Raw genomic sequence first — 27,239 nt, forward strand, 5'->3', positions numbered from 1 at the left:
ACATCTTGGTCCATGTTGATAGCCACACGCAGTTGCTGCAGATTTGTCGGCTAGACATCCATGAAGCCAGTCTTCCCCTTCCACCACATCCCAAAGGTGCTGCGTTGGATTGAGATCTGGTGACTTTGGAGGTTTTTTTTTACTACACTGGCGTGTTCATGAAACAAGTTTAAGAAGTTCTGAGCTTTGTGACGTGATTAGATATTTGCGTTAACAAGCAGATGAATCGGCGTAAAGTGTTCAGTGTTTGTTCGTTAATATTAAAACTGATCTGGTCAACAGATAGGAGAGGAGCCACTATCGAGTGCTCAACATTTGTAGGAATTCCTTCAGGTCCACTGGAAAAGCATTTCAGGTGAAAACCTCATAAAGACCTCAATGCATGTTTAATGCATAAATTAAACATTTATAAGTTTTAAAACAAAACTGAAGACATCAAAATTTGAAAATTAATAAAAAAAAAAAAAAAAGAAAGAAAAAATTGATTAAATAGGTGTTTTGCCTTCTAAACAGTAAATATTTTAATCTGGTCAAATGACACCTTAGATGTATACTCACTGTAACATTTCAAAGATGCAAAGAAAAAATGTTTGAACTGCTATGCAGTTTCAATTTTTCTTTGGACACTAACTAAAAAGTTGAATAATAAATACTTAATTAACTTCAGTCTTTTTCTTACAATTGTCTAAAACTTATTTTCTCGATGAATATTAAACAAACATCCACAGAAATGTATTTAAAACTTACAAATAGCATGTATTGTGCAATGCAGTATAAAGGTGTACATAAAAACCATGTTGTACATCTTCAGAAGAATAACATCTTCATAACAAGCCTGGGAAAAACTTAAACAAAACAAACAAACAAACAACCCCCCCAACCTCTTACCATACTATAGCATCCATAGATCCAAAGCAGTTTTAATCATGTTTATTATACACCAAACACCGACAACATTAAAACCACCTGCCTAGTACTCTGCATGTCCCACTTGTCCTCTAAATGGGGCAAAGGTCTTGTGGGTTGAATCTTTATAGTAAGGCAAGGCTGGTGCTGCTGTTGGGGACTACTACCACATTGTTGGGTATTCTTCATGTAAGTGAGTTGTAGTTTTAATGTTGTGACAGATTGGTGTATATTTAAAGTTACTTAATACCATTTTAGATTATTTCATTCATAAAAAAGAAGAAGAAGAAGAACAACAACAACACACAAAAAAAACTAAAAATGTAAATTGTGTATGTTCCATACAATTGGAAATGCAACATCCGCACAAAATTGATAGAAAACTAAAGTTACAATAGAAAGAAAGCAACAGAAGCAAGATTCAGCTATAATTTGGTCACAAGGTTTCTATAAATAGACTATTCCATCCATCCACACCACAAGCACAGAAGGAAGGTTCTAGCTTGTACAGATAAGTTTTGGAGATTAATTCAACCTCGATACTATACAAAAGAGAATTAGGATTTCTGGCCCATGCACTAGACCCACTCCCACTTCACATGTGTTTCCGGATTTTAATCCGACTAACAGACTTCAACTTTGGAAAATAATAACTGTACTTGTATGTTTGTTAGACCACAGGGACAAAACTGCCTTGCAGGTTTTAATGATTTTGTTCTTTAATATATTCTTCTGGTTGCATAGTCTAACACCATGCTGGCTGCTCCAAGTAAAGCTGGTTCTTCCAAGTCTGATGTTACAACCTTGATGTTTTGGACAGAGAAGAGCGCTCTCTGCGAGATGACATGCTGCACTGGCGCCTGGTAGTAAGAGGCCAAGACTCCAGACAGAATCACCTGTGAAGGGTTGACTATGTGGAGGATGTTGATGATGCCCACACCCAGTGCAGTGGCGGCTAAAAAGGGTAAGAACACATAAGGAAGTTATATTTTATCTTTTTTTAAATATATCTTTTAAAACATTACCACATAATCTAAATAACAGGCTGCCTATTTCCATCTGTTTCCACGTGTATGCCAGGTTTTGAGATTTCTTTCATATAACAAAAGGGGTGTGTTATAAACGGTAACACACGGCTGTGTTAACCCCACAGAAAAACTCCTACTCAAATAATGCCTACTGTAAATGTAAGATGCCCAGTAATATGTCCACGAGTAATTTATTTATAGTATTGACTCTTAAGTTAAATTCAGGCTGTTGTGTACATGTGAAAATAAATCAGATTTAGACTAGAGATGGACCGATCCAATATTACGTATCGGTCCGATACGGACGTAAATTACTGGATCGGATATCGGAGAGAAATAAAAAAATGTAATCCGATCCATTAAATATTAAAAAAAAACACCTCACAAAACTTGGCGACATGGCGTAACTCGGCCCATAACCGTAGCACGTCGGAGCAGTGTGCTCACATGATAGAGCGGCTGTGTGTATTTGTAGCCTCAACCAGCATTTCATCTGTGATCCCAGAGAGAAGCAAAGCAAGTGTGTAAGTTCATCTCTGAATGTTTGTAAAGCATTCCCACATTAAGCTTAACAACTGATATATGGAGCAACTGCCTCTTCTCTCTCCCTCTCCTGTTGCTACTTCAATCATGAAACTGCTTAATGATCAGCTGATCGGCTTTTCTGTCGCGAGTCCGTCTCTCTTCTTTGTTTTTGGCCCACTTTGCACCAGAAAGAGGAAACCAGTGGCTGAACAACAGCAGCACGTTTAAGCTTGATAAGCTGCTGTTAGAATTTATTTAATATTACTTTCTAGACCAGGATCTTTTTCTACGTAGCTGACGGCTGGTAACTGTGCAGGGGCGGATCTAGCAAAGTTTAGCCAGGGGGGCCGATAGAGATTGAAAATGTGACGTCATTCAGGGGTAAAACCGCAAAGAATTCTGGGAACTCGTGGCAAGAGGTACTAGCGCACGCAGGCTTTCAATTGAAATCAGTTATACAGCGATAAAATGAAACACAAAAATGGCAAGAAGCTGTTGTATTATTAACTGCAATAGCCGGTCGCATGACAGCCACGGGAAGCCGACGGGTAAAGAGATCGGTTGTTATCGGATTATGTCGTTGAAGAGAAATTGTTCGAGCCATGTTTCCGAAGTAACAAAGAGGCGATGGATGGCCTGGATTGCAGCCATTCAAAGACAAAATATAACGTCCCAGAACACTCCAGCTCACATGTTAGTCTGCGCCAAGCATTCCCACAAAGGTCAGTCTTCTGTTGTAGTTAATGCGTCATTTTTCTTAACATAATTGGTGATATAGGTTACAAGCAAGTCTGGCGCTGAACAGAAATGGTCGCGCTATGCTCCTTTATTTATTGTGCATAAACAGTGAATTGTCCTGACACAATATTGCGTTTCGCTTCTGTTATTATGGTACATTGACAAAAACATATACTTTTATTCACAGGATAAAACAGGTTTTTTGTATCACTAATTGCCCAGTACGATTACAGCATACAGTATTATTGTCACTGCTACATTTCTGTGATGGGTACCAGAAATTATTTCCACTGCTAATTAATTACCGTTGAGCTCAAAGGTCCTATTAATAAACGGTTAACGAATGTGTATTTATGAAGACGATTTGTGAGACTGGTAAACTTATGATACGTACGATGATCTTTCGTTCTACACGGTGCATTTCAAGGTCCTGCACCCATCCGTCAGTAAACTGTACCTGGGCTTGTTGCAGTGACCTGAAGTTACTAAACTTCATGAGTGTATGCACTCACTCCAAGAAGCGTATAATTATAAATCTGAGCGTGGTGAAAGTTGGGCAGCACGCTAACGTCTTTTGTCCACTCTGTGTGCTCGTAAGGGTCTGACCCTTTCACTCCTTTGATTTTTTCCTCGTATCTTTTCTTTGTCTTTTCGTCGAGTCTGTATTTGTACGGACCGGCATTGTTCTCCTTCGTTTTGTACATTCCTTTTTTGGGGGGGCAAAGAAAAAGCAAGAATTTATTGGAACCGGAAAATGAACGTTTTGCGGTGCTGCAAATGCTTGCATTTGATGCGGTACTTGGATTGTTTTGCCACGAGTTCCCGGCATGCAATGCGCGAAAATCACGTGGTCTGTCAATCTCTATATGGCATTCACAGGGAAAAGGGGGCACAAAGACATACTTTTCTTTCTTATTCTCATTTAAAATGTCTAGCTTTTAATAAATAATTATCTGAATCTTACACCCAAAGTTTTAATCTGATGTAAGAAGTCCATTACTGTATATAGTAACTGTTAAGTCTAATATACCCTAGTAAGCTATAGTGCTTTTTCCTTTGGGAAGATACCATCTGTGCAGTCTGCAATTCTGTTGAAGGAAGATGTTGAATCTATTTAATTATTCTTGAAAAATAATTTATTTCTGTGCATTTTTTCCCAACCTGCATCAAATTAAAGTTGATTACGTCGATTAAGAATCATGAGGTGGAGGGTGGGGGGTGGTTCCCTATTTTTTTTTTCGCTGGGAGTTTGCAACCCTGTTAGTTAGGTTGCTTAATATTTCTGCTAAGTACTCTTTAAAATACCAGAATAGTAAGGATTGAGTAGGTTTAAGTTTATTAGATTGATCAGTATTACTGAACTATGAAATATTTTGGGTGCAGTGTATTTTTTACATACAGGTATAACAGAATAGCTTTAGTGTTGTTGTTTATTTAAACTTGAGTATGAACTTATACAAAATGCAGCAAGATATTAAAAAAAAAAAGAGTTTTATTGATTAAAAAACACTATATCGGATTCATATCGGTATCGGCAGATATCCAAATTTATGATATCGGTATCAGACATAAAAAAGTGGTATCGTGCCATCTCTAATTTAGACCACTGCTGAGGTAGAAATATTGTCAACCCCATTTTCAAGCTAGGTGAACCTACTATTCTCTACTATTTTCTCTGTGTCCTTTGTGAACTAACCCTTGGTCAGAACAGCGTCGGCTTTGGAGTTTCCCATTTTGGCTGCACTGATAAGATGTGCAGCAGTGATTGGCTCTGAGAGTTTCATATCCATCCCCTCCACCTTCAACAGATCCTCTGTAAAAAACAAACACACAAACAAACAAAAAACACATGGATAATGAACATGGATAATGATAAATGGAATGAAGCCACTTGAGACATACAACAAGAAGGGTTATGCTTAATTACTTCCTGACGTCGTTCATTCCTGTGCTGGATTTAAACTGACTTTACAGCTTAAGAAACAGGAACTAGCATTGCAGGATACAGTTTTATCTAAATAATACCAATCTCACTGTTTACCAGATTATCATGTGATGGATGACTGAGTTGCTAAACAAAAACTCAATAAATATATATTTGTTTAAAAAGATTATAGAATACAACATAAAACCATAAGAGTTGAGGTACAATTTTCTCTACCCCATCAAGAAAATACATGCCCCAATTTAAAAACAAACAAACAAACAAACAAAAAAACCCACCCCGGCCTTCTGTGTAAAATGTAAATAAAAACAGAATACAACACTTTCCCAAACCCATAAACCCACATTTTACTCAAAACAGAAGATATAAAATCGTATCAAACATTTTAACAGAGTCACTTTACTATTTAATGAAAAATATTTGCTCATTTTGAATTTGATGCCAGCAACGCATCTCAAAAGTTGGGAACTAATTATACTAATATTAACTGGCAACAGGTCAGAAACATGATTGGGGATAAAAGGTTGACCACTCCATCTATCAATGCAGGTTAAATCTCTATCACTCAAAGAAGGAGCCATGTGTTAGCATCTGCTTAAAATTTCCTGGGTAAACACTACTTAGGCTACTTCTGTGCTTACATTGAACTTATGCTGTTTCAGTACTATTGCACTATAATGCTGATTGCTGCTGCTACCACTTAGTGTCAATACATTCACACTCTTGGGTAGGGATGGGTACCGGTGTCCGGTGCCATGATGGCACCGGTTCTGACATAAACGGTAGTAACCAGACAGAAAAGCAGCGCACATTTCGGTGCTTTATTTCGGTGCTTTTTTTTCCTCAGCTGTGATACACTTCTAGCCAATCATTTTACCTTTGCGAGGATAGTAGGCGGGGCCAGGTACGTACGTTCTTTTAGAGCAGAGCTACAGATTAAAAATGCCCAAAGCGAAGCGGTCAAAGTCTGGCTGTACTTCACAGCAAAAGATGCAAACTCATCAACCTGCAACTAGTGCTTTAAGGTGATACTGTCAAAGGAGGTAACACCTCGAATCCGATGAAACACCTGGCGACGTATAGCGTTTTTTTTTTTTAAAAGCCGAGAAATGCACAGTATTTGATAGCTTGCTGCGAGACCTCACACCGAGCACATCTACTGCGGGTGGGTTGCCTGTTATTGGACCCGGATTTAGCAACATCCCCCAAAAACCCGAAGAGGAGAGTCCTGGCCCCTAGCCCTGCCAGTGTAGCAGAAATGATGACGGGTGATGATGGCAGCAGCAGCCGTTCTTCTCTGCGTGAGTAGCTTAACGTTGTTCGTGTGTAATTTACGTTGAGTAGGCTAACCACGTTATTATATTAATGCATGTAAGGTGAACTAGCAAACATCATCATAGCTACATGCGGCTGTCTTCTTGTTTGATGGCAGATACTCCCTTCACCCTGGCCAAAAAGGCTAAAATGACCAAAGAAAAAGTGGAAAACAGCTAAACATGAGAGGTTTTTGGACAAAGTTTGTGTTTTTTCCATTGTTTAAGCACTGCTTCCAGCCAAGAGTGATACCATATATGCCCCATAGCTGCAGAAAAGGCTAACATTGTTATCTTTCTACAAAAAACCAGCTAAACATGAGAGGTTTTTGGACCAATTTTCTGTTCTCCATTCTTTAAGCACCGGTTTGAGCACCGGCACCGTTTCAAAAGTACCGATTTAGCACCGGTATCGGATAAAACCTAAACGATACCCATCCCTACTCTTGGATAGTCTGTCATCATGACAGCAGCATACAAGCAACATGGATATGAACCCTGCTCCTGACGACACTGACAAAGTATTTTCATTTCGTTAGAGGCGATCCTGCCAATGCTCTATTATAAAAAAAAAAGTTGATGGTGTAAAATTTAGTTGCACTTTCTGTTGCTCTGGTATCGTAAGAAAACTTGTAAAAGATTATCTGCTGGATAAAGATTTATTTTGTGTTTATGTTTTTGTGGAGAGATTTCAATTTTTACATTTTCAAAGGTTTCTAAAGCCAAGTGTTGGTAAGCGCATAGCCAATATCCACTATTCAAAAAAACAAAAAAAATCTCTCACCATCATGCAGTTTTTTGGCCTCTCTCTGAAGGGCCATCCCAGATGCATAGGCCTCTATACAGCCACGGCTGCCACACATACACTCTGGGCCTTCCAGGGAAACCATGATGTGACCCAGCTCAGCAGCACAGAAGGTACTACCATGGACCAACTCATTGTGATGGATAATTCCTCCTCCAATACCTGCACACAGAGTCAAAATATTTTTTACTTCCTGAGACTTAAATAACCAGACGATGTAATTTACAAAAAGAATAAGGCAGTAAATATTATTTCAGCTGTAAAAATCATCATCGCAGTTTGTTTGAATTCATACAGGTCTCACAGTTATCATTAGTGGTGCAACGGATCAAAAATCTCATGGTTCGGATCGGATCACGGTTTAAAGTCACGGATCGGATCAATTTTCGGATTAGCAAAAAAAGAAAAAAGACAAAAATTTAACATTTACTTATTGAAGTATTTTTTGCCTGTTAAAAACATTCACCTCAAGACTCATTCCACACAAATATTTAAAAAAAAATTATGGTACAATATAGGGCAGTATAGGGCTTTGTATCTACCACTCAATTCAATTCAATTTTATTTATAAAGCGCCAAATCACAGCAACAGTCAGCTCAAGGCGCTTTATATTGCAAGGTAGACCCTACAATAATGCACCATACCACTCATTATATCGCACTCCGCTGTGATATAATGAGCTGTCAACGTTGCTTTCCGTTGCCCTGGAGGTCCACCCATTTGTAGTAGTTAGGGCAACAGAAGATGCCTGGGACAGTTCAGCCACAACTTAAATCTTTTCCTGCTCATACATGCTTGGAACGATCTTGCCACTAAAGTGGACGCGAACGGGATATCATAGCGTGGCTCAAGCACGTTCATCTGCACCACTAGTTATCAAGCAAATAGATGAAGATCCTCATCTGAAAAACTTTAAAAAACAAAAACTTCTCACCTGTTCCTGTGATGACTGTGACAAAGTTCTCCACTCCTTTGCCGTGACCAAACTTCCTCTCTGCCAGTGCAGCACAGTTGCCATCATTGTCAACCCAGACGGGTAGGTGTAAAGCATCTGATATGGGCGTTCTTAGGTCCACAGAAGACCACTCCTGAATCAGCTTTGTGGAGTGAAGGACCACACCATCTTGGGGGTTTACACGCCCACCAGTGGACACTCCTAAAGAGCAGAAATAAATCTGAAATTGTTGTGCTGGGTTTTTTTCCTATGTGTAAATGTGTTTTAGTATTAGTGTGTTTTCATACCGACACCAAGTATTCTACAGTTAAGGCCCACAGCATCCCGCATGGCATCATTGCACATCTTTAATATGAGTTCCATTCTGGCCTCGAAAGTCTTTGGATTGGGCTGGCTGTATTTCTTCACTATGGTGCCCTGGAAAAGTTTAAAAAACAAAACAGCAGAACAGACAAAAGCTTTTGAAAGTGAAAATGAAGAAACATTTAAAAAAACATTTAAAGTTTAGTGTTCATCCAGCCTACCCTCATGCAGACAATGGCCACTCTGAGGTTGGTCCCTCCCAGGTCGACGGCCAAAGCACTTTGTGTCTCTAGGATATGATCAATGTCCTGGGAAATCGGATCTTTCACAGGAGGGAAGCAGAAGGTCTTTTGGAGAGGCTCGTCCAGGTCAATAGAACGGAGAAACTTGAGAATACGAGGCACTGCGTTGCCATCACCATAAATCTTAGAACTGATTTAAACAAACAAACAAACAAACAAACATATTTGCGTGTTTGCATATTTGCATATTTGCTAATATAAACATTTTTTAAAATTTTGTTTTGACTCCAAATACAGTTCAGTGCAACCCATTGTTACATTATTACCTTCTCCTGATTCTCAAACCTTTTTTTAAATTATGTCACAGACAGTGACTCTGCCATAACCCCTTTTTTAAAAATAATTTGGATAAAATCTGCCTTATAGACGAACAGTTTGGTAAAGTAACACAGTTTTCTTCTTTCTAAGACTGCACACAATAATCACAGACGTATATAACATTCACCTGCATGTCTATTGTTGGTTAATGAGCCTGACCTGATTCTGTACAAAACGTGTTATGTTAAACATACCATAGGATATACATTAGGGCTGCCACAAACGATTATTTGGATAGTCGACTAGTCACCGATTATTTTTGCGATTAGTCGACTAATCAGATCATCATCCATTGGACGTAAAACGTACAGCTTATTGCACCAGCAGCATCTGCTCTAATATAACTATCATTAGCTTACAGCTTTAAGTGTTTAAGGTCTGTGCTAACTAAAAATAAAGACAAGATGATAGTTTATTAAATTTTAATGAAATTTGCAGATTGTTTCGGTGAAGTTTAATAAACTCCTTGCTATCTAAAATATAACAGGACACCGGAGTAAATTCTGGAGCATCTCACACTTCTGATAATCAGCTGTCTGCTTGATGTTTATTCAGCTGTGTAAAAACTATAACTTTAATCTCAGACAAACTGATTTACTCAGGAACAAATAAAATACTAAAAAAAAGCCAAACAATAACATTGTTAAGTTATCTAAGTGACTCATATGTCATGTTTAACCTGAGTAGCGAAAGACGGCGGTGGGTTTGAAAACGATTTGCCAGGAGTCCGGTGTTCTCACGGCTCTAGTGAGCCTAGCCCCCGGCTCGCTATCGAGCTAGTGGGTAACAGACGTCTCTGAAAACGTCGGAGCGCTTTTGAAAATATGTGGTGTCCTGATAAACTGAGCAGATATTTGAGGTTTACACAGCTACATTCTCGCCTGAAAATATGTTAAACGTTTATTTTGTGACCCAGAAAGAATAATAAGAGTAATATTAAAACTAACTAGCTGCCGCCATTGTTGGAAACTGAGCTGGGCTGCGCTATGAATTCTGGGACACAGCTTCTTCTTCTTCGGGGTTTAACGGCAGCTGGCATCCTTGTACATGCAGTGCTGCCATCTTCTGTTTCAGTCCGTTATTACACTCTTAAATCCTGCTATTATTCCTGCGTCTTTTGGGATCTTACAAAGCTTCAAACGACGCGTCGACTATTAAATTAGTCGTCGACGATTTTGATAGTCGACGTAATCGTGACTAGTCGACTAATCGTGGCAGCCCTAATATACATCTTGCCATTTCCTGCTACTTCTAATATCTTAAAGGGCTTTAACAAAGACAATTCATCAACTGACTCATTTGATAGATATGCAAAAAGTAAGTACTGGCTGGCAGAGGAAAAACAGGTCACACAACTTGAATGTGACAAACTGATAATGACAGACTGTAATTTCCAACATATTTTTGAAATCCTGTTCAACAGGACTTTAACTGGCACTGTAAGTAAAGTTACTGAAAATATACAGCAGTTCCTTCATTGAAAGAAGGCTTGGCAAATGAAAATACACAGTTAAAAATTTGGTCAAACACCCAGGAGACAAATGAAGATTGTACACTGGCCATACCAGGGGTATCTCTTTCCAAACTGCAGCTCCAGAGCATGGTAGATTTTATTGTGAGTGTCGGCATCTCTGACATGTAAAACATTTTCACCTGGGAGAAAAAAAAATGTCCTCAAGTTAATAAGAAAAACAACCTGAGACAGATTTAGCAGAACAATACAGCTTGGCAGGTTGAGGAAAATAACCTTGATGTTTTTGTACTATTTTGTCTTCCAGCAGCCTCAATCCTTTAAATGTTCAAGGACAATTAATTCATGTCCCAGTAAATGATTCTTTCCAGCTATACCACACATACTGACATTATATTACTCAATCATTAACATATACTAAAAAAATAAATAAAACATGAGTCTCAGTGGAGTCTTTTGGACTATGATGACCTGACTGTCTACTAATAGTGCTGGGTGTTTGTCTCCTGGAGATGGGATTGATAGCGGATATTATGGGAATAGTATGAGAAAGTTCATGATGGGATAATCATTCCCGCTGTAACTTGTTTTCACCTTTTCCTCTTGATATTGCGTGACTTAAAAAAAAAAGAAGAAGAAGAAAACGTTGCGCCTTTGTTTAGCTCCTGTGAAGCTTTGTATGAGATAAGCTCAGGGCAATTGACATTCTTGTTACACCTACCTGTTTCTCTGCCTGTTTGCCTTGTTCCCAGGTTAATGACAGGTGTGCCAAAGGCCCCAGCCTCTCGTACCCCGCAGCTGCTGTTTCCAATCATGCAGCCAGCATGTGACACAAGCTGGATGAACTGCTCAAAAGGAATGTGCTTCACTGCTCGGAAGTTTGGGTGTTGCTCAATCCCCTTTCTTCGCATAACACGTACCATCTCCTTACTTCCTGTTTATAGGAGAAATGCTTATGTTATTTTTCTCAACTTTTGTTTGAGTGTCCAAACCTTATTGAAAAGAGGACTTTAAAAACAGTAAGCACAGGTGGAGCTAACCGGCATCAATGTTGGGAAAGAGGATGAGAGTCTTCTTGTTGAAGGAAATCAACGCATCCAGCATCAGCCCATAGATTTTAATAGAGTGCTGGATGTTCGTCGTGACCGGGTGCTGCAATGCTACAATATAGTCACCTTCCTGGACCTTGTCATCTGCAAGATGCAAATATCACATAAAATACAAACGTAGACTTATTTCTCATTAAATAATTTTGTCCTGTGAATATATTTCTGCATACCCAACCAGCTTTTGATGATATCCATGTAGTCCTCTCTGTGATGAGACAATAGCAGCTTGTCATATGAAGGGCAGCCAGCAAGGAGGATACGAGAGTGGTCCTCACACATAGCTATGAGGTGCTGCTCTGCCATCCGTGTGCAGCAGGCGTGGTAATGGGCCAGTTTACTGATAGCATGGCGGATTGAGTCATCAATTGTACCACTAACCTGGAACAAGCAGCACAGGATAGAGTTAAAAAATAATAATAATACTGATGTAACCACCCCCATCCTCCAGTAGCTAGTGTCCCCTATGTTTTAAATTCTAGGTGACTCCCTTCTTTTGTTATCACAAGATTTTCAGAAAACCTGACCGCTGAACTTGATCTCAAGGTCAAGGTCACCAAAATTCAAACTCCTCTGGCATGTTTTTGAAGATGCACCTATTGTATGAATTAGATAACTCTAGGTGACAACTTTTGAGATACTGTTATGACATAGTTGGGTGTCCAAGCTGTCCACCTGCCCAGCCCATCAGCCTTTTACAGCTGAGGGGTAAAACAAAAAGAAGAAAAGATTCTGCACTGGCAGAATGCATAAAAAAAATCTAAGTACTTATGATGCAATATTGCCCCCATATTTTAATTTTCTTTTCATTGTGTGCTGCTTTCAAGAAATGTAATTGCCTCTAATGAAGGAGAAACTGTTCAACTGGGTTTCCTCACCTCTCCTCCCTCCAGGTGAAGTATTCTAATATTCATTAATGCTGCAGCAGTAGCCAAAGCGAGAGCATCGAAACGATCACCGTGTACGACCAGGATGTCAGGTTTCAGTCTCTGTATAACATCAGGGAGTTTTACAAGTGCCAGCCCAACGCTTTCCACCATGGCAGCCTCGTCCTCTCCTCTCACAATAGTGTGGAGCTTCGAGCCAATGTCAAAGTCGTCCTGCTCAATCATCCGAAAAGTGTTCCTGCAAAAACAAAACACTTCGGTAAGTTGCAAACAGCACAATGTATACTGAAAGTTCCAAATCATGGGATGGCAACAAAAAGGTTTCATTTTTGCAATGTTTTTGAGATGCAAGAAAGAAAGAAAAAAGACTGGAAGCTTATTTTTGGAACTTGGCAATGTGAGATTCAAATTTTAAATGCTGACCAAGTTATCGGAGTTATCTTTTGCACACAAATATTGAGTGAGTATGGAAAATATGACATGTCTCTATGAATATTCTAGGCTTATATACTCGGTCTTGCTTAAAACATGCAGACCATTGTTATACTGTCTGTGCAGTTGTTTGACTCCTTTACAAATGTTCGAATCCCATCCGTTAGACACCAAAACTGGATAAATATCACAAATCTCTCAAATCTCAAACTCACTATTGATATCAATGTTTTTTTGCCGTCACTCCACAACTGTAATCTTTTCCTCAGTAACCAAACCCCATGAGTTGCTATGTAATTTTACTCCTAGTAAATCAGTTATGTGGTTTGGATGCACTGGTGTCCTTCAACTCTTCATTTATTTTACAGGTCACCGAGCAAACAAAATGTTGTTGGCTATTTTGTGAGCATCTTCTGAAGGTCCACAAGTGAAAAAGAAAAGAAAAAGTGGCATTTGCAAAGGAAAAAAGTTGGGTCGTCTTACCCGTAGTCATCAATGAGATGTGAACCAAGCACCACAACTTCCAGTTCAAAGTCTTCTGGGTGGGATTTGATCCCAGACATGATGGGGGCCAGCTTGGAATAATCTGCTCTGTTGCATGTTGCCACACACACCCTCAGTTTCCTCTTACACTAAACCAGAAAACAGTGTAACCACCACACGCACACAAAGACACACACAGACAGTTTTTGTCATTTTAATTTAGTATGCAAAACAAAGAAATACGTCTCTCAGTTATTTCACTGAGGTCTGAAGGAATATTATCATCTCCACACATCCTTGAATTTCAACTATATACTACATATGCATCTGCTTCACAACAACTATATACATTTTTTTTTAATTGAGCCAAGACATAAAATCATACCTGATTTGACTCTCCCATCTTTTCCATTGATTTCTTCTCTTTGTTCCTTTGCATTCTCAGAAAATACTGCTCCTGGGGGAAAAATAAAAATGCTGTAGGTAAGATCAAAATAAAAATGTGTAAAACATTATCTTATACATTATTTTCTTTATACACAACACCCACAGATCATACTCACTTGGGCCTTCCAAATATTCAGAGGCTGAAGCATGAAAATAAACAAAACTACACTAAAAATGATTCATATTTAACATGAAGAACACACGCTAACACATTATTTACCCGACAGAAAACATGCTCTACAACAGTGCTTTACTTTACAAGGCCAAAGTGACGCACCTAGTAATGTGACGTAAGAAAACCTGTAGCACCAGCTATGCAGCTAATAACACTTTCAGCTTAACAGAAACACAGAAAGACGTATGCGAGAACTTTGGATTGGCAAAGACATAATTTATAGTACTTTTTAAATGTAAACTGTCATACTGTCTTCTGTGAGAAAAAAATTATTGCTCCTCTTCCATTCACCCATTATTCTGAATAAATACCAGATCCTGCAATATGTCATTTTAAAGGATTTATAGCTCCTCCAACATGATGATAGCTCTGTTTATTCACTAGACAATATTGCTTCCATTTGCTGCAAGGAAGAAACCATATCAGTTGTGTTTTACCAGTCTGTCTATATATTTAGGCAAATGAGGTATATCACTAATGCTGGTAACATATAATATTCAAGGTTCAAGGTTCTTTATTTGTCACATGCATAGTTATACAAGTATAACACACAGTGAAATGTAGCCTGACACGCTCCTCGACATGTGCAAAAATGTGTTGTTGTTTTTTTTACTACAAAGTTATCTGGATAAGCCAGAACTTTGTATTACATTTAGTTGGTCAAATTACAAAGTCTCAAAAAATGTCTCAAAAAATACTTTTTTTTAAAAAGTCCAGGATAAGGTGGAGGAGGAGCCGTGGCATGGATGAAGGTTTCAAAACCCTGTTTGTCCATAATGTGCTTGAGATGTTCTGTGAAAGAGCTTAACAAAACTACAAGACAAACAATTTGGATGGCGTATAGAATTTAGTCCAAGTTTCTACATAGTAAAAACATATCTAAATCATAATTCTGCAACTCAGAATGACCAACCCTAAAATGTGTCCAGGTAGTTCAACTGCAACACAAATGCAGCCATAGACAATATAAGTATTAACAGGGGGGTAGTCCAGAGGCCATTATTATGAATCAGGATTTTGGCTTATCCAGATAAGCTTATGGTTAACCCGGGTTTTTTGTGCTATAAGATTAGAGATCAGCAGCAACAAATCACCACCTATTGACAAATTCATTCTTAAATGCAACTTTATTTTAAACTGCAGGAATTACAGTTACTAATCCACACTAAGAATGCCCGTTCAATCACTGAAATTGATATCACTTTTATCGACTCATTTATTAAACTGTGGGACAGTAAGCTTCAAGTTTTTAAATGGATCCAGTTTAAAATTTCAGAGCAATTTCAGAGGTGATGTGTAGCCATCACCTTAAAAATAAAAAGCAGCACTGAAAATATGCTAGGCCATACATTAATTAACTGGAATTAAAATGTTTATCTTACTGCTCTGCACGATAAATAACTAGATTTATGCAGCAATTTCTTCTGCCAGTGTTGCATTTTATAATAATAATGATTGGATTTATATAGCACTTTTCAAGGCACCCAAAGTGCTTTACAATGCCACTATTCATTCACTCTCACATTCACACACTGGTGGAGGCAAGCTACAGTTGTAGCTACAGCTGCCCTGGGGTAGACTGACAGAGGCGAGGCTGCCATATCGCGCTATCGGCCCCTCTGGCCAACACCAGTAGGCGGTAGGGTAAAGTGTCTTGCCCAAGGATGAAACGACCAGGACAGAGAGCCCGGGGATCGAACCGGCGACCTTCCGGTTACAGATACGCTTCCCAACCACGTTCGCCCCACTGGTTTTTATTTGTTCTTTATAGATTTTCAATCACCATTTGATAACTTCTGTAGAACAGCTGTCACTCATAGGGATCGTTTTTTGTGGAGGAGGTCATATGACCTGTGAAATACTCCTTTTAGCTTGGGTTAAGTTACCCTGGGTTAAACACTTTTGTGCGCCTGTTTATCCTGACTGCTAATGTAAAATGCCCTGGTTGTGATGATCTTGCCTTGTAGTACTGTCTAAGAAACATCCTCTGTGTCTTTCTGCTGCTTAAACAGGTAGTTCCAGATCCTGCTAGTCTTAAGGAAACAACCTGAACGATGTCATTTAAGGGATGCAATAGGCACATAAATGACACACCTAAAAACACAATAGTAAAAGATGAGCCTGTTCAAATCTTGACATTCATCTTCCTTTGTCACTAAAGATAAATAAGACCAATTTACATAAGGACATAAGGGGTAAAAGTTCCGAGCTGTCAAATTTGTTCTTAATTTTATCAATTTCTATGATCTCTGCCTTATAGAATAATGTTATGGTTACAGATTAGAGAAAAAAAACAAGTTTGAATTCAATTCAGTACTTTATTGTCCCACAAGGGGAAATTTGTTTAGCACCAAGGGCAATGTATAGTGTATACACACACTATATCGTGTATACAATATAGTGTGTTAAATCTAAATAAAATCATAAATAGATGTTATTCAAATTATTTAAACCTATGTTTACATATAAAAATGCAAATAAATCGTGAAATTGAGAAAGATTTGAATATGAAACTACAACCAAGTTAGTCTATCGTTATACAATAATGTAACTAAAGCAGTGATGCTTAACATTTTCTTTTCCTTGGCATTTGAGTACAACGGTAAAGATGTAAACATTTCACTTGTTAGCATATAGCTCTAAATCAACAGTCTTGCTCTTGTCAGGTGCTAACACCATTTTAAAGCAGAAATCCTAAAACTTGAGCCAATATTTCTTCCACAGAACATACAGCTAGCAACTCACAGATAGTCAGTGTGTTGTTATCATTATGCTGCCTCTGTTGCAAACTTTTGAGTTTAATGGAAATAACACAAGAGAAACTAGTACCGTAAGCTAAGCATGGCCTTGAAGAAATAACTGCAGCTAGTCTATTGAAACCACATCTGACAATCAAGGTTTGAGACTGAGAAGCTGAAGTATCATAAGATGGTCCTACCCTGAAGGACAGAGCCATGAATCTAGCCACTGAGCTCCACTGAAAGTGTTTACTGGGGTCACAAATCAAATGGGTAGTAGCGCTATTTTCCATGTATAGCGTTCTACACAATCCACTTCCTTCTGCTAAAATAGCAGGTATAAGGTGTATCCACATTGGCTTCACTTTCAGGCCTGGACCACTACATCTTTCAAATATAGTATGTTTTCAGTAGCATTTTGTAGCTTTCCATCATTGCCTCCAAAATCAAGTACCTTGAAAGAAATGTGGATGATGTCTGTTGTTAACCGTTAAGTAATAGAAAAGCTGGTTTTGTTTTGTTTAGAATGAGGGCTTTGCTGCAGGAAAAGGCACCCTCACTTTAATTATTAAGAATTCAATCAGCTATCACAGCAGTGTGGTGCACCATGTTCTTCAACCCAATTTCAACCAAGTATTCATGCCAAGTGTTATATCTGTGATTTAGTTAAAGCAACATTAATTCTGGTGTTACATACACGGGTAAATCCTGTAATTTACCCTAAATTGTATTCAGCATGCGGTTGGTTCCACTCAAGCATCACAAGACAGCATCAGCAGCCAGCATTAAGGTATGGGAGGGGGCAGGGATGCATGCAGAACGCAAAGGCAGGAATGACACAGCAATAGGAGGCAGACAGAGATGCTCAACGTACAGAAGGGAGAAAAGAAAATGAGCAGCAATAATCAGATGATGATTTAAAACAAACGAACAAAAAAAAAATATATGGTATCATGCTAAATGACAAAAAGGCCCATCTGACTTACGTGAGGACTTATCTGCACAGAACCCAGATGCATATCCATGCCACACCTCTACAGATTCTTGGCTAAAAAGCAATCTTTGATTGTTATTATTATATTCTTATTATCCAAGGATTTGTTTTTGCCGTTATCATGGACGTATTGAGGAACGAAGGGAGAGCATGCGCAACCCAGCACACAGCAGGAGAGAAAGGAAGTGAGAGAGGTAGCGCGACACAGACATAGAGCTGGGGGAGGAGCAGGAGACGAGGGTAGGGTTCAATTGAAATAATGCCAATGATTCACCGAGTATGTGACAGCAAACAATGAAGAACAAAGGCTTGGCACTTCATACTCTATATCATATGCCTCTAGTTATTATGACAAAATAAAGTAATTCCCTATTGCAGTAATAGACATGAAATTGTTAAGTGCTGTTTTTCATGACCCTGTTTAAAAAAAAGAAAGAAAAAAAAAACATCTATGCAATGTTAAACTAAAATGAAAACGCATAGTAATGATTTACTAATAATTTCAAAAAATATTAAAGCAGCTTTAAATAGTGTTTAGCTGCCACTGTACATTTAAAAGGTGCAAGAAAATACTCCAATTAATTCAGTGATTATCAAACCAAATCTGCTGTCAGCATGAAACTGAATTGAACTGCACAAACTAAATTGAATTACATTAATTAAGTCAATTTAAATGAATGATTAAAGGGGTCATAGTAGGGATAGTTACAGGAAAACATTTATGCACAATATATTGATACAATAACCACTACTGCAAATACTGACTTTGAATTTATACATATAAACATTGACTTTACAAATATATTTTTACCTATATTTTTTCAAAATACAAAGATTAAAAAAAAAAAAAAAGACTAAAACATTATGTTTAACAAATTATTTGACAACTAATCTTTTAGTCTGTGTCACAGCTTACCTATGTCAGTAGAAGAAGAAAAACAGATTGAAATTTACCGTTAGGCCCTAACGATCCTTTTTCTCTCTCTCTGAATAATTAACGGTCATCAGTGCTGGGCCATGTGCCTAAAAACATGCAACATTCACATTTAAAGCAGCACGCTATTATTCCTATGAAGCTGAAAGTATTTATCAAAGTCAAATAGCTGGATACAAATACAACCTCGACTTGTAACTGACCAGTAGGGAAAGGTTACATTCAGTGGTGGGTCTAATTATTAACCTTTTGTAAGCAGACATGTGCAACTCAGGCAATTCTCATGTTCAGACAGGTTTTGACCATTCTCCCTATAGGGCATGAGACTTGAGAGAGAATCATAAGAGGAGGCAACCATACTATAGTTTTTAATTATGTGGGGATGTCTGAATAAAGTCATGAATGAGGGACATTTCACAACTGACAGAAACGTCACTATGCATTGCATCTCTTAAAACGGCTTTAAGGAAGCAATGAAAACAGATATGTTTATGTAGTGAAAAATCACAATATCAGGATCTGCTGTCAGCATGAAACTGAATTGACAGCTCGTCCTTGCATCAACAGCTAACACTTTAGCATGCAAACACGCAAATATTATACCACTTGTAAAGGATCCAGCTTTGCCTGGGCCCAAGCTGACTGAAGATCAATAGGTGAAGCTGAAAGCTGCGTGGTCTTATACAAAAATTTGAACGTATCTTTAAAAAAACACGCTAAAGAGGAGTTTGAGAATCTAGCTTGAAATCTGTGTACAGTTCAAAAGCCAGTCATATCAATCACTGAATGCAACAGTGAACTCATCTCCAAATGTTAGAAGGTGTACAAAGAGATAACCGCTTATTTCTGAAATATATTGGTCTTTATGCTATTCAATAAATACAAATAATTCTGAATGTAATGTATTTTTCAATAAATATTGAAGCAGGACTTTCTTTTTATGCAAAATCAATAATATGCAAAGGCAGTGCTAAACAGCTAATATACATGCCACCTATACAACAAGCTTCCCAAGTTCACACAACACGTTAAAAGAAAAGGAAGTGTAACACATTGTTCAGTTGCTTTCTTAAACAGGTTTTTCTTTTTTGAAACATCTCTCACTGCCATTATATTGACCAAAGAAAGCACATATTCTGAAATAAAATTAAAAATAAAACAGTGGTGAACATTCCCAGGAGGGGCCAGCCAACCAAAATAAGAGTCTATTGTCAACTCATTCAAGAGCTGTTGACTGTTAACCTACTGATTCAAGACATCACTTATATAACTACAAAAAGTAAGTAATTTGTGTTTGGTCAATTATTTGTTTACGGTGACAATGCCTATTCACAGTATGTTTTACATTTGTAAGGAAAATAGATTTTTTTGGTTAAGTAACAGAGTTGTGTTGCACCGATGAAAATCACGTCAAATCTTCTGTGCTGAATAATACCAAAAAACGTATTCTGCTACTGCTATGATCTAAAGAGACTCAAGAACAATGTTAGTGACATTTATCAGTGTAAAAAGGGCTACAAAGCCATTTTTACACTTTGGGACGGCAACAAGCCATGGTGAGAGCCATTCTCCATAAATGGAGCAAACCTGGAACAGTGGTGAACATTCCCAGGAGTGGCCAGCCAATCAAAATAAGAGTCTATTGTCAACTCATCCAAGAGCTCACAAAAGAATCCCAAACAACTAAAGAACTGTAGGCCTCTCTTGTCTGAGTTACGGTCTGTGTTCATGAGGTAAGAGAATATTTCAGTTTTCTTATCTTGTGTTATTTCAACTCTTAAGACTTCTAAAGCATTTTTATTGTCTGATAAAGACTGGTTGCATGCCAGTGCACACACCCACTTACTGGCACAGACAAACCCTTGGAAAGTTGCAGTTGAACTTGGAATGTGTGTGCAAGCTGTTACATCATGTGTCAAAACCGTCCCAAGTGGCCGCCTACTCCCATAAGACTGAATTACTGTAGGAGTTCAAATTAAAACGGAGACAAATATGATGCACCGTACTCCATTCTGCCATACCGGATTGAGAGTCATAGTGCTCACTGGCTCCGTAGGACTTTGTTTATTTAAGTAGTTCAGGGACCTGCAGGATCCTGCTTCACTCAATTTGCATAGGAGTTCAAGGTAACTTAGAAAAATTATCTATTTACAGGGAAAAAAGTGACAGAACACTGAAAAATAGGAACAACAGCAGCTAAAATGTTCATTCAGATATATAAAGTCTTCATTAAAAAGCACAGAGGGAAGTACTTCCTGCTTTGCCCTAAGTAAATATGTTGCAACACAAAGAAATCCACACGAAGAACACTCTTCATCCATGACAGTAATCTTTGAATTTAAAAGTTGATCTAACTGCTTTCCTTTTCAAAGGTACCCAGTTTCTGTAGTTCTGTTGTGCAGTTAAAATGTTTGCAAAGACACAAATAGGCCAAAGTCCACACCACACCAAATGCCAACACCTTATTTGCAGTCTAGGCTTTTCTTGTATTACCAGTCTATGTAACACAATGGTATAATGTCAACCAGCATAGCACACCGTCTTCCAAAGAATAGGGAGCAGTCACAACTAAGGCCAGACGTAGTTACATGATTGCTTCTCTCCTGCACACTGCTCATAAAAACTGCAAATAAAGCCTGACAAAATGACAGTTGAGGACCTTAAAGACAACTACGATGTAACCTTAGTGACACTTCCATGTAAAGGAAATACTGAGAATACCATTACCAAACTTATGGTACTGTATAATGGTTATGACACATGATAGTTAAATATTTGACATCAGGGTTTGCACTGCCTCAACAAGCTGTCAATTCTATTAAGAACTATGCAAATACATTACCATCCGCATACAGCTGGAACATCCTGGTATACAAATTATACAGATCAGGTGTGCTGACTGACAAATAACACAAAAATAGCAATACAGAGTCAAAAGCAGCTCCCAGGTAAGACCAGGAGAGTAAAAGGGCATCATGGATAATCTGCATTTTTTTCCCATTAAGCTGACCAAGAACTGAATGTAAGGGTCTTCCTGTGTGGACATAGTTTTACACTGTGCAGCAAAGACTTGAACGTGTTGTACAGAGATTTCCAGCCCACAGCCCACTCAGTAGCTCTCTATTTCTCTGTCCATGAAGCTTTCAGCCCAGAAATCCTCCAATTGCTGACAGATTATACCACATCCACTGTTTCAAGATTAGTTTCAATGTAGATGCACACTTATAAAATCAAATAATAAATTAATTAAACTGCTTTAATATTTAAACGTTATAATTTATTCAGCTGTTTTCAGCAGGCCAGTAAAAATATACATGGGCCAGTAAAGCACAGAGCCACAGACCCAGAGCTGTTATGTTGGATACAAAATTTTTACTAACATTATTTTTAAACATCTAAATCATCAGTACATCCGTTTTCTACAGCAGTAAACGTGGCATCAAAGCACAGGCCAACTGTCAGCACTGATGATCTTGTTCTACTCGCTTTTCTTCATGCTCTTTAAAAACACACAGACCCACCTACACACATGAACAAAAACACATACAAAAGAACGCACACCAAATCTTCCTCATACCGGAGACCGTCACAACACCTTTTTTTTAAGCTCCTCTTAACACAGAGGTTAAAAGCGCTTGAACACTGCTAGCATAATGGACAGACTTTTGACGGGGCTTGCACACAAACGCAAAGCAGGAGATGAATATAAATATATGCAGTAGATAAATGTGTTTCCAAACCAACTTCCTTCCAAGCCAAAGACTAGAAAATATGGTGAAAATATGGTGGTGAAAATATGGTGAAGCATATTCCATTCGGCTTCACCTGCACAAGTGCCAAGGTAGGTCTCCCCTGCAGAATTGGTTTTCCCTGCGTCGCGAGCACGCGCTGGGCTCTCCAAATCACAAACAAACAGTATCCTACATTCTTGATTTTTAGTTCACAAACACTTCTTGTAATGACTAACTACTCCTGACATGTTGGAGATGTTAGCTCTTTATACAGTAAAGTTACAATGGGATACAAATAATATCAGGCTGATCCTGCCACAATTTGTTTCCCCGGTTCAAATCACGGACAAACAGTATCCCACAGCTGTTTATGTTTTTGAACCTATTTTGCACAGAGAGGCATTTTTTGAAAAATGTATTGATAGCAATGTTGAATATTATTACACAGGAAAAAAACACAACTACACGTAAAATAATTACACCGTGACGCCTCTGCCTTTCTAAATGGAGGGACAGTAACTGCGTGTGTATATGTAAACGTGTAAAACCTGCAGATAGTCAGATTAACAGCAACAGTATTTTGTCTCTATCTGCCATTCTGCAATTCAGCTCATGTAAACAATAACGTGGCGCACAGCGTGACGTGAAAAAAAGGCACATACCTTTGACCTTGCGTGACGAACTCTGTATTCCTCGTCCGCACGTAAACACAAAAAGGGAGTTTTTAAAAATCAAAGTTTTCAGTGATTCGAAACGCCGTTTACGTGTGGACGAAAGACCCAAACGCATAGAAACAGCTGCGTTTTCAGAAATACTCATGTAGGTGTGGACGTAGCACAAAAGAGTTAGTAGTTTATTTTAGCACTACCTGTAATTTATTGCTTAATTATCTGCTTACGGTAATTGTTGTTAAAGAAGGGTGTGTGTGTGGGGAGGCCTAGCAAAAAATTTTGGGAACCACTGTCTTAACATATTGAAGCATTCAAACAAGACCGAGTAAATACTGCTTGACTATAATTATCTACAAGGGTGGGACAGTGGTGGTGGAGCTTACATCATAAAACACAATCATAAATGACTCTTAAATATGCAGCAACTATTCCCATACTTTTTCTGAGCAAACAAAGCAATAAATCAGGAAATGTGCACACATCCTGCTTCCATCCTTCTTTACTGGTTTGCTATGTAATCACACCTGTTTGAATATATGCAGGAATACTTTATAAAGTATTACAATTTTCAATCCATTACACTCTGGTATTTTTATTTCACCTTTACATCACTCATTCATAACCCCGACTTGCTCATAGAGGGTCATATGACTGTTGGGGTTGTTTTCTGCTGTCTTCTTTGTATTATTGTAGGATCTTTACTTTACAATTATGATATTCATTCACTTGTCCTGTAAAGGCTTACACACAACATTCAGACATCTAAAAAATGGACAGAGTATTCTATCCAACCAACCATAATCTTCAAGTCATCCAGTTCAGACAAGTTGAGACGTTACATTAATACCACACTGCCATCTAATGTCGTTTTTAAGAAAGCAAGCTTTTTTAGGGCGGTTCTACCACTGGTGTCTTGCAGATGTGGTTACACTACTAACTGGAACTTTCATCCACACCCACCTGCTCAAATTACATCAATGCTCTTGTGTGGATGTTTTATAGGTGGCCGGCGCGATCGGCGCAACATAACACACTAAATGCCAACATTAACCATTATAATTTTTTTCAGTTGTTTTCAGGAGGTCAGTAAAAATATACACGCCCAGTAAAGCTCAGAGGGTACAGGGACACCCAGTGACTGACCGTTAACTTAACAGCCCCTTACATAATGCCAGTTTGTAAGTGCTTGCCCTGATTTCTATTTAAAAATTAATCACCACTACGTATCGCTGAACTCAGTTGCAGAAAGTCATCCTTCTGCAACCAGAAATATTTTTAGACTAGATAAAGATTAAAATGATTGCCTTCGGACTTTTCTAAACGTAAAATAATGTTTAAAGAATTCAAGACATGCTCGGGCGGGTACAATCGGACTAATTTGTTATTTTCGCCTTATGTTCAAACGAATAGCTGTCTCAAGGAAGTTTAACTGTTTTAAATGAGGGCGGCTGTCGCCTGGTTTAGCCAGAAACTTATGCTAGGGTTAGCTAGCACGTTAGAAATCAATATAGTAAATGAGCTAAGAGTGCTGCTAACACCAGCACACCCCTTACAGGGCGCTGTTTCCCAGTTTGAGTGAGTGACACTTTATCCGGACAATCCCCAAAAAGTGAACAAACGTTTCGGAGTGGCCTGACACTCCAAGCTAGCTATGGTTAGCTGGCGAAATTATACTAAAGTTCCGTGAAGTTTCCATCTGTGTAGCCATCATTTTAATCAGATTGCTGTGGAAATCCACTTACAGAAACTCACCATGAAACCTCCAGAAACGCCGTCCTCATCTCACGCTAAAACCATCGATGGCCACACTTTTTTTCTATTCCGCTTTTGGGTTTCTGTGATTACGTCCCCAGTACTGTACATTGGTGCTCTCACACGAGGGGGTTTCAAGCTAACACAAACATGAAGCAAATCGCGACGACACCAGATGCACATAGTTTGGACCTTCAAAATAAAAGCCAGAGCGCTCACTATCAACGCCTTTTACACGGCGGGACTCAACACAATCTGTAACAATACCGGTCGTGTGTGTGTGTGTGTGTGTTATTTTACCCTTGTAAAGTTACTGTCCTAAAAACACAATTGTGCACGCTTTTAAGCTTTTGTTTTATTGAACCCTACCCGGAAGTGCTATTGGTTGAGTTTCCCCCCTAAGCTTTATCATTACTCCAGGGGAATGCTAAGATACGTCAAAAAACCTGGCAACAACGTAGAATTAAACGAAATTACGCATATGGATAACGCAGTTAGACTTTACACGTAGTCAAATATGGTGGGGGAAATCGGAATGCTGCACATCTCTTCTGGAAAGATTTGTACACACTGGTTATATTGTGCAAATGAAAACTGAACGCATGGTTTGGAATTGTTAAAAATGATTTAAAACTATGTTACAGTACATAGTGCAACACGCATGTTGAATCTAGAAACTGTAGCACTAGCAGGTTACAATGATTTAACCTTGAGGAAAACATTGCGACGACATTATTTCTTTGGGCATGAACCTAGTCAGCTAGAGAAACACATAAATGAATGTCTTTCTAAGCAGTACCTTTACACAGCAGTGTTTTCGTCTTGGATGCAGCCCCCACAATGACTGATGCTATTTTATAACTATTTTATAGCATTGCAGAGTTCATTCCCTGAAAAGCAGGACTGAAGTAGCATGAACTGACTGCATCATGGTGGTTTGGATGGACCCTTAGAGGAAACTCAGCAGAGGGTGGAAAGACGTTTGAAAAGCATGAAAAGTGTATGACTGAGCACTGAACTGGCCTGTGAAGTCACGGAAGCAAGTAAAGGAGTGAGTGTGTGAAATGCATTAGGAGATACACTAATACATGCCCTCCCCCCTTTGCTCTTTCCTCCTCCCAATTAGCCTTAAGATTTCACAAAACACCCGGCAGTGTTGTATTGTGTATGTGTGAAATTATGTCGACCTGGTTCAAGGACTGTAATGCAACTGTCTATTACATAATGAACAATAAAATAAAAGATGATATTGCACTGTGTGAGAACATTACTTAAAAACTATAGACGACTAAGGTGTGCTCAGCTTTTGTACTATATCCAATTATGATGTGTATTCTGAATTAAACAGCCTGATAGTGGTTGGGTAAAAGCTGTCCCATGTGCTGTCACAACCGACATGGTGCCATCATTTTTAATATATTAAAAAATACTGGTGGCCACCAGTGCTATCCCTTAGCCTCCTAGTAGATGCACCTGTTGTATAAATGTGAAAATCCTGGATGATTTTATGAAAACTTTGACTTTGACCAAGTCAAGATCGCAGTGATTCTAACTTGTCCAAGATTTTTAGATGATGCACCTATAGTATAAATTGAAAATTCCTATGAGGCCTCATTCTCAAGTTATCACATTCATAAACTTTGGTGTGTACGCTGCCTGCCAATCCACCCGCCCAGCATGGTGAAAACAATACCCCATTAGACTTTTATGGCTGAGGGGTAAAAAAAATACCAAATGAGCCAAAACAGAAAACAGAAGCTGCATGAGAGTGCTTGCCTGTGTAAAAGAGCAGTCCACTGCATTCAGTGTCAGATTTACTTGTACCATTTGGCAGTTGAAGAGTTGCTGAGGAGCTTGGAAAACATGTAGAAAAATGTATCAAGAGAAAAAACTATATTCATTAAAATCATAAAATTTGCACAGATATATGTTAAATTAATCTCTGATGAAAAAATGTTACCCATTTAAACAAGTTTATATCAGTGTTTTTACCAGATTAATAAATTGAACACTGGGAAAATGTGTACATTTGGGTATTTTAATCCTGCACAAATGACAGCTTTTGATATCTGACAATGATTTTAAAAAGCCATCTGCTGTAAATGATGGGAGAGAGAGAATGAGGGAAAATAGGCTTGAGTGACACAGTCATGTGGGGAACTTGTGACTGCATCATGTGGATGTGCTTTTGTGCATAGGCATGATTAAAGCTACAGTTCTAGGCATAGTACCATTTCTACAGACCAACTCGCAAAGACAGTACCTTTCTTTTTACCTGT

General features: G+C 38.5%; 1 protein-coding gene across 6 annotated transcripts; it reads right to left on the bottom strand.

Annotated features, from left to right (window-relative positions):
- Positions 1-638: 638 nt before the first annotated feature.
- Positions 639-26,178, bottom strand: gne (glucosamine (UDP-N-acetyl)-2-epimerase/N-acetylmannosamine kinase). 6 transcript variants are annotated; one of them, XM_026170379.1, is made up of 15 exons: positions 24,961-26,178; positions 14,082-14,105; positions 13,904-13,975; positions 13,519-13,667; positions 12,595-12,841; positions 11,890-12,097; positions 11,651-11,803; positions 11,332-11,544; positions 10,705-10,792; positions 8,741-8,951; positions 8,504-8,633; positions 8,196-8,417; positions 7,240-7,422; positions 4,894-5,010; positions 639-1,861 (listed from the first exon to the last, which is right to left on the bottom strand). In XM_026170379.1, exons 1-15 carry the CDS (start codon positions 24,961-24,963, stop codon positions 1,626-1,628), a joined length of 2,256 nt encoding a protein of 751 aa, XP_026026164.1. In that variant the 5' UTR covers positions 24,964-26,178; the 3' UTR covers positions 639-1,625. The 6 variants fall into 6 exon arrangements, with proteins under 6 accessions (XP_026026164.1, XP_026026162.1, XP_026026165.1 ...); XM_026170377.1 differs by lacking the exon at positions 24,961-26,178 and adding an exon at positions 17,865-18,304; XM_026170380.1 differs by lacking the exon at positions 14,082-14,105.
- Positions 26,179-27,239: the final 1,061 nt, after the last annotated feature.

The sequence above is a fragment of the Astatotilapia calliptera genome, chromosome 6 (genome assembly GCF_900246225.1).
Source record: "Astatotilapia calliptera chromosome 6, fAstCal1.2, whole genome shotgun sequence".
NCBI lineage: Eukaryota > Metazoa > Chordata > Actinopteri > Cichliformes > Cichlidae > Astatotilapia > Astatotilapia calliptera.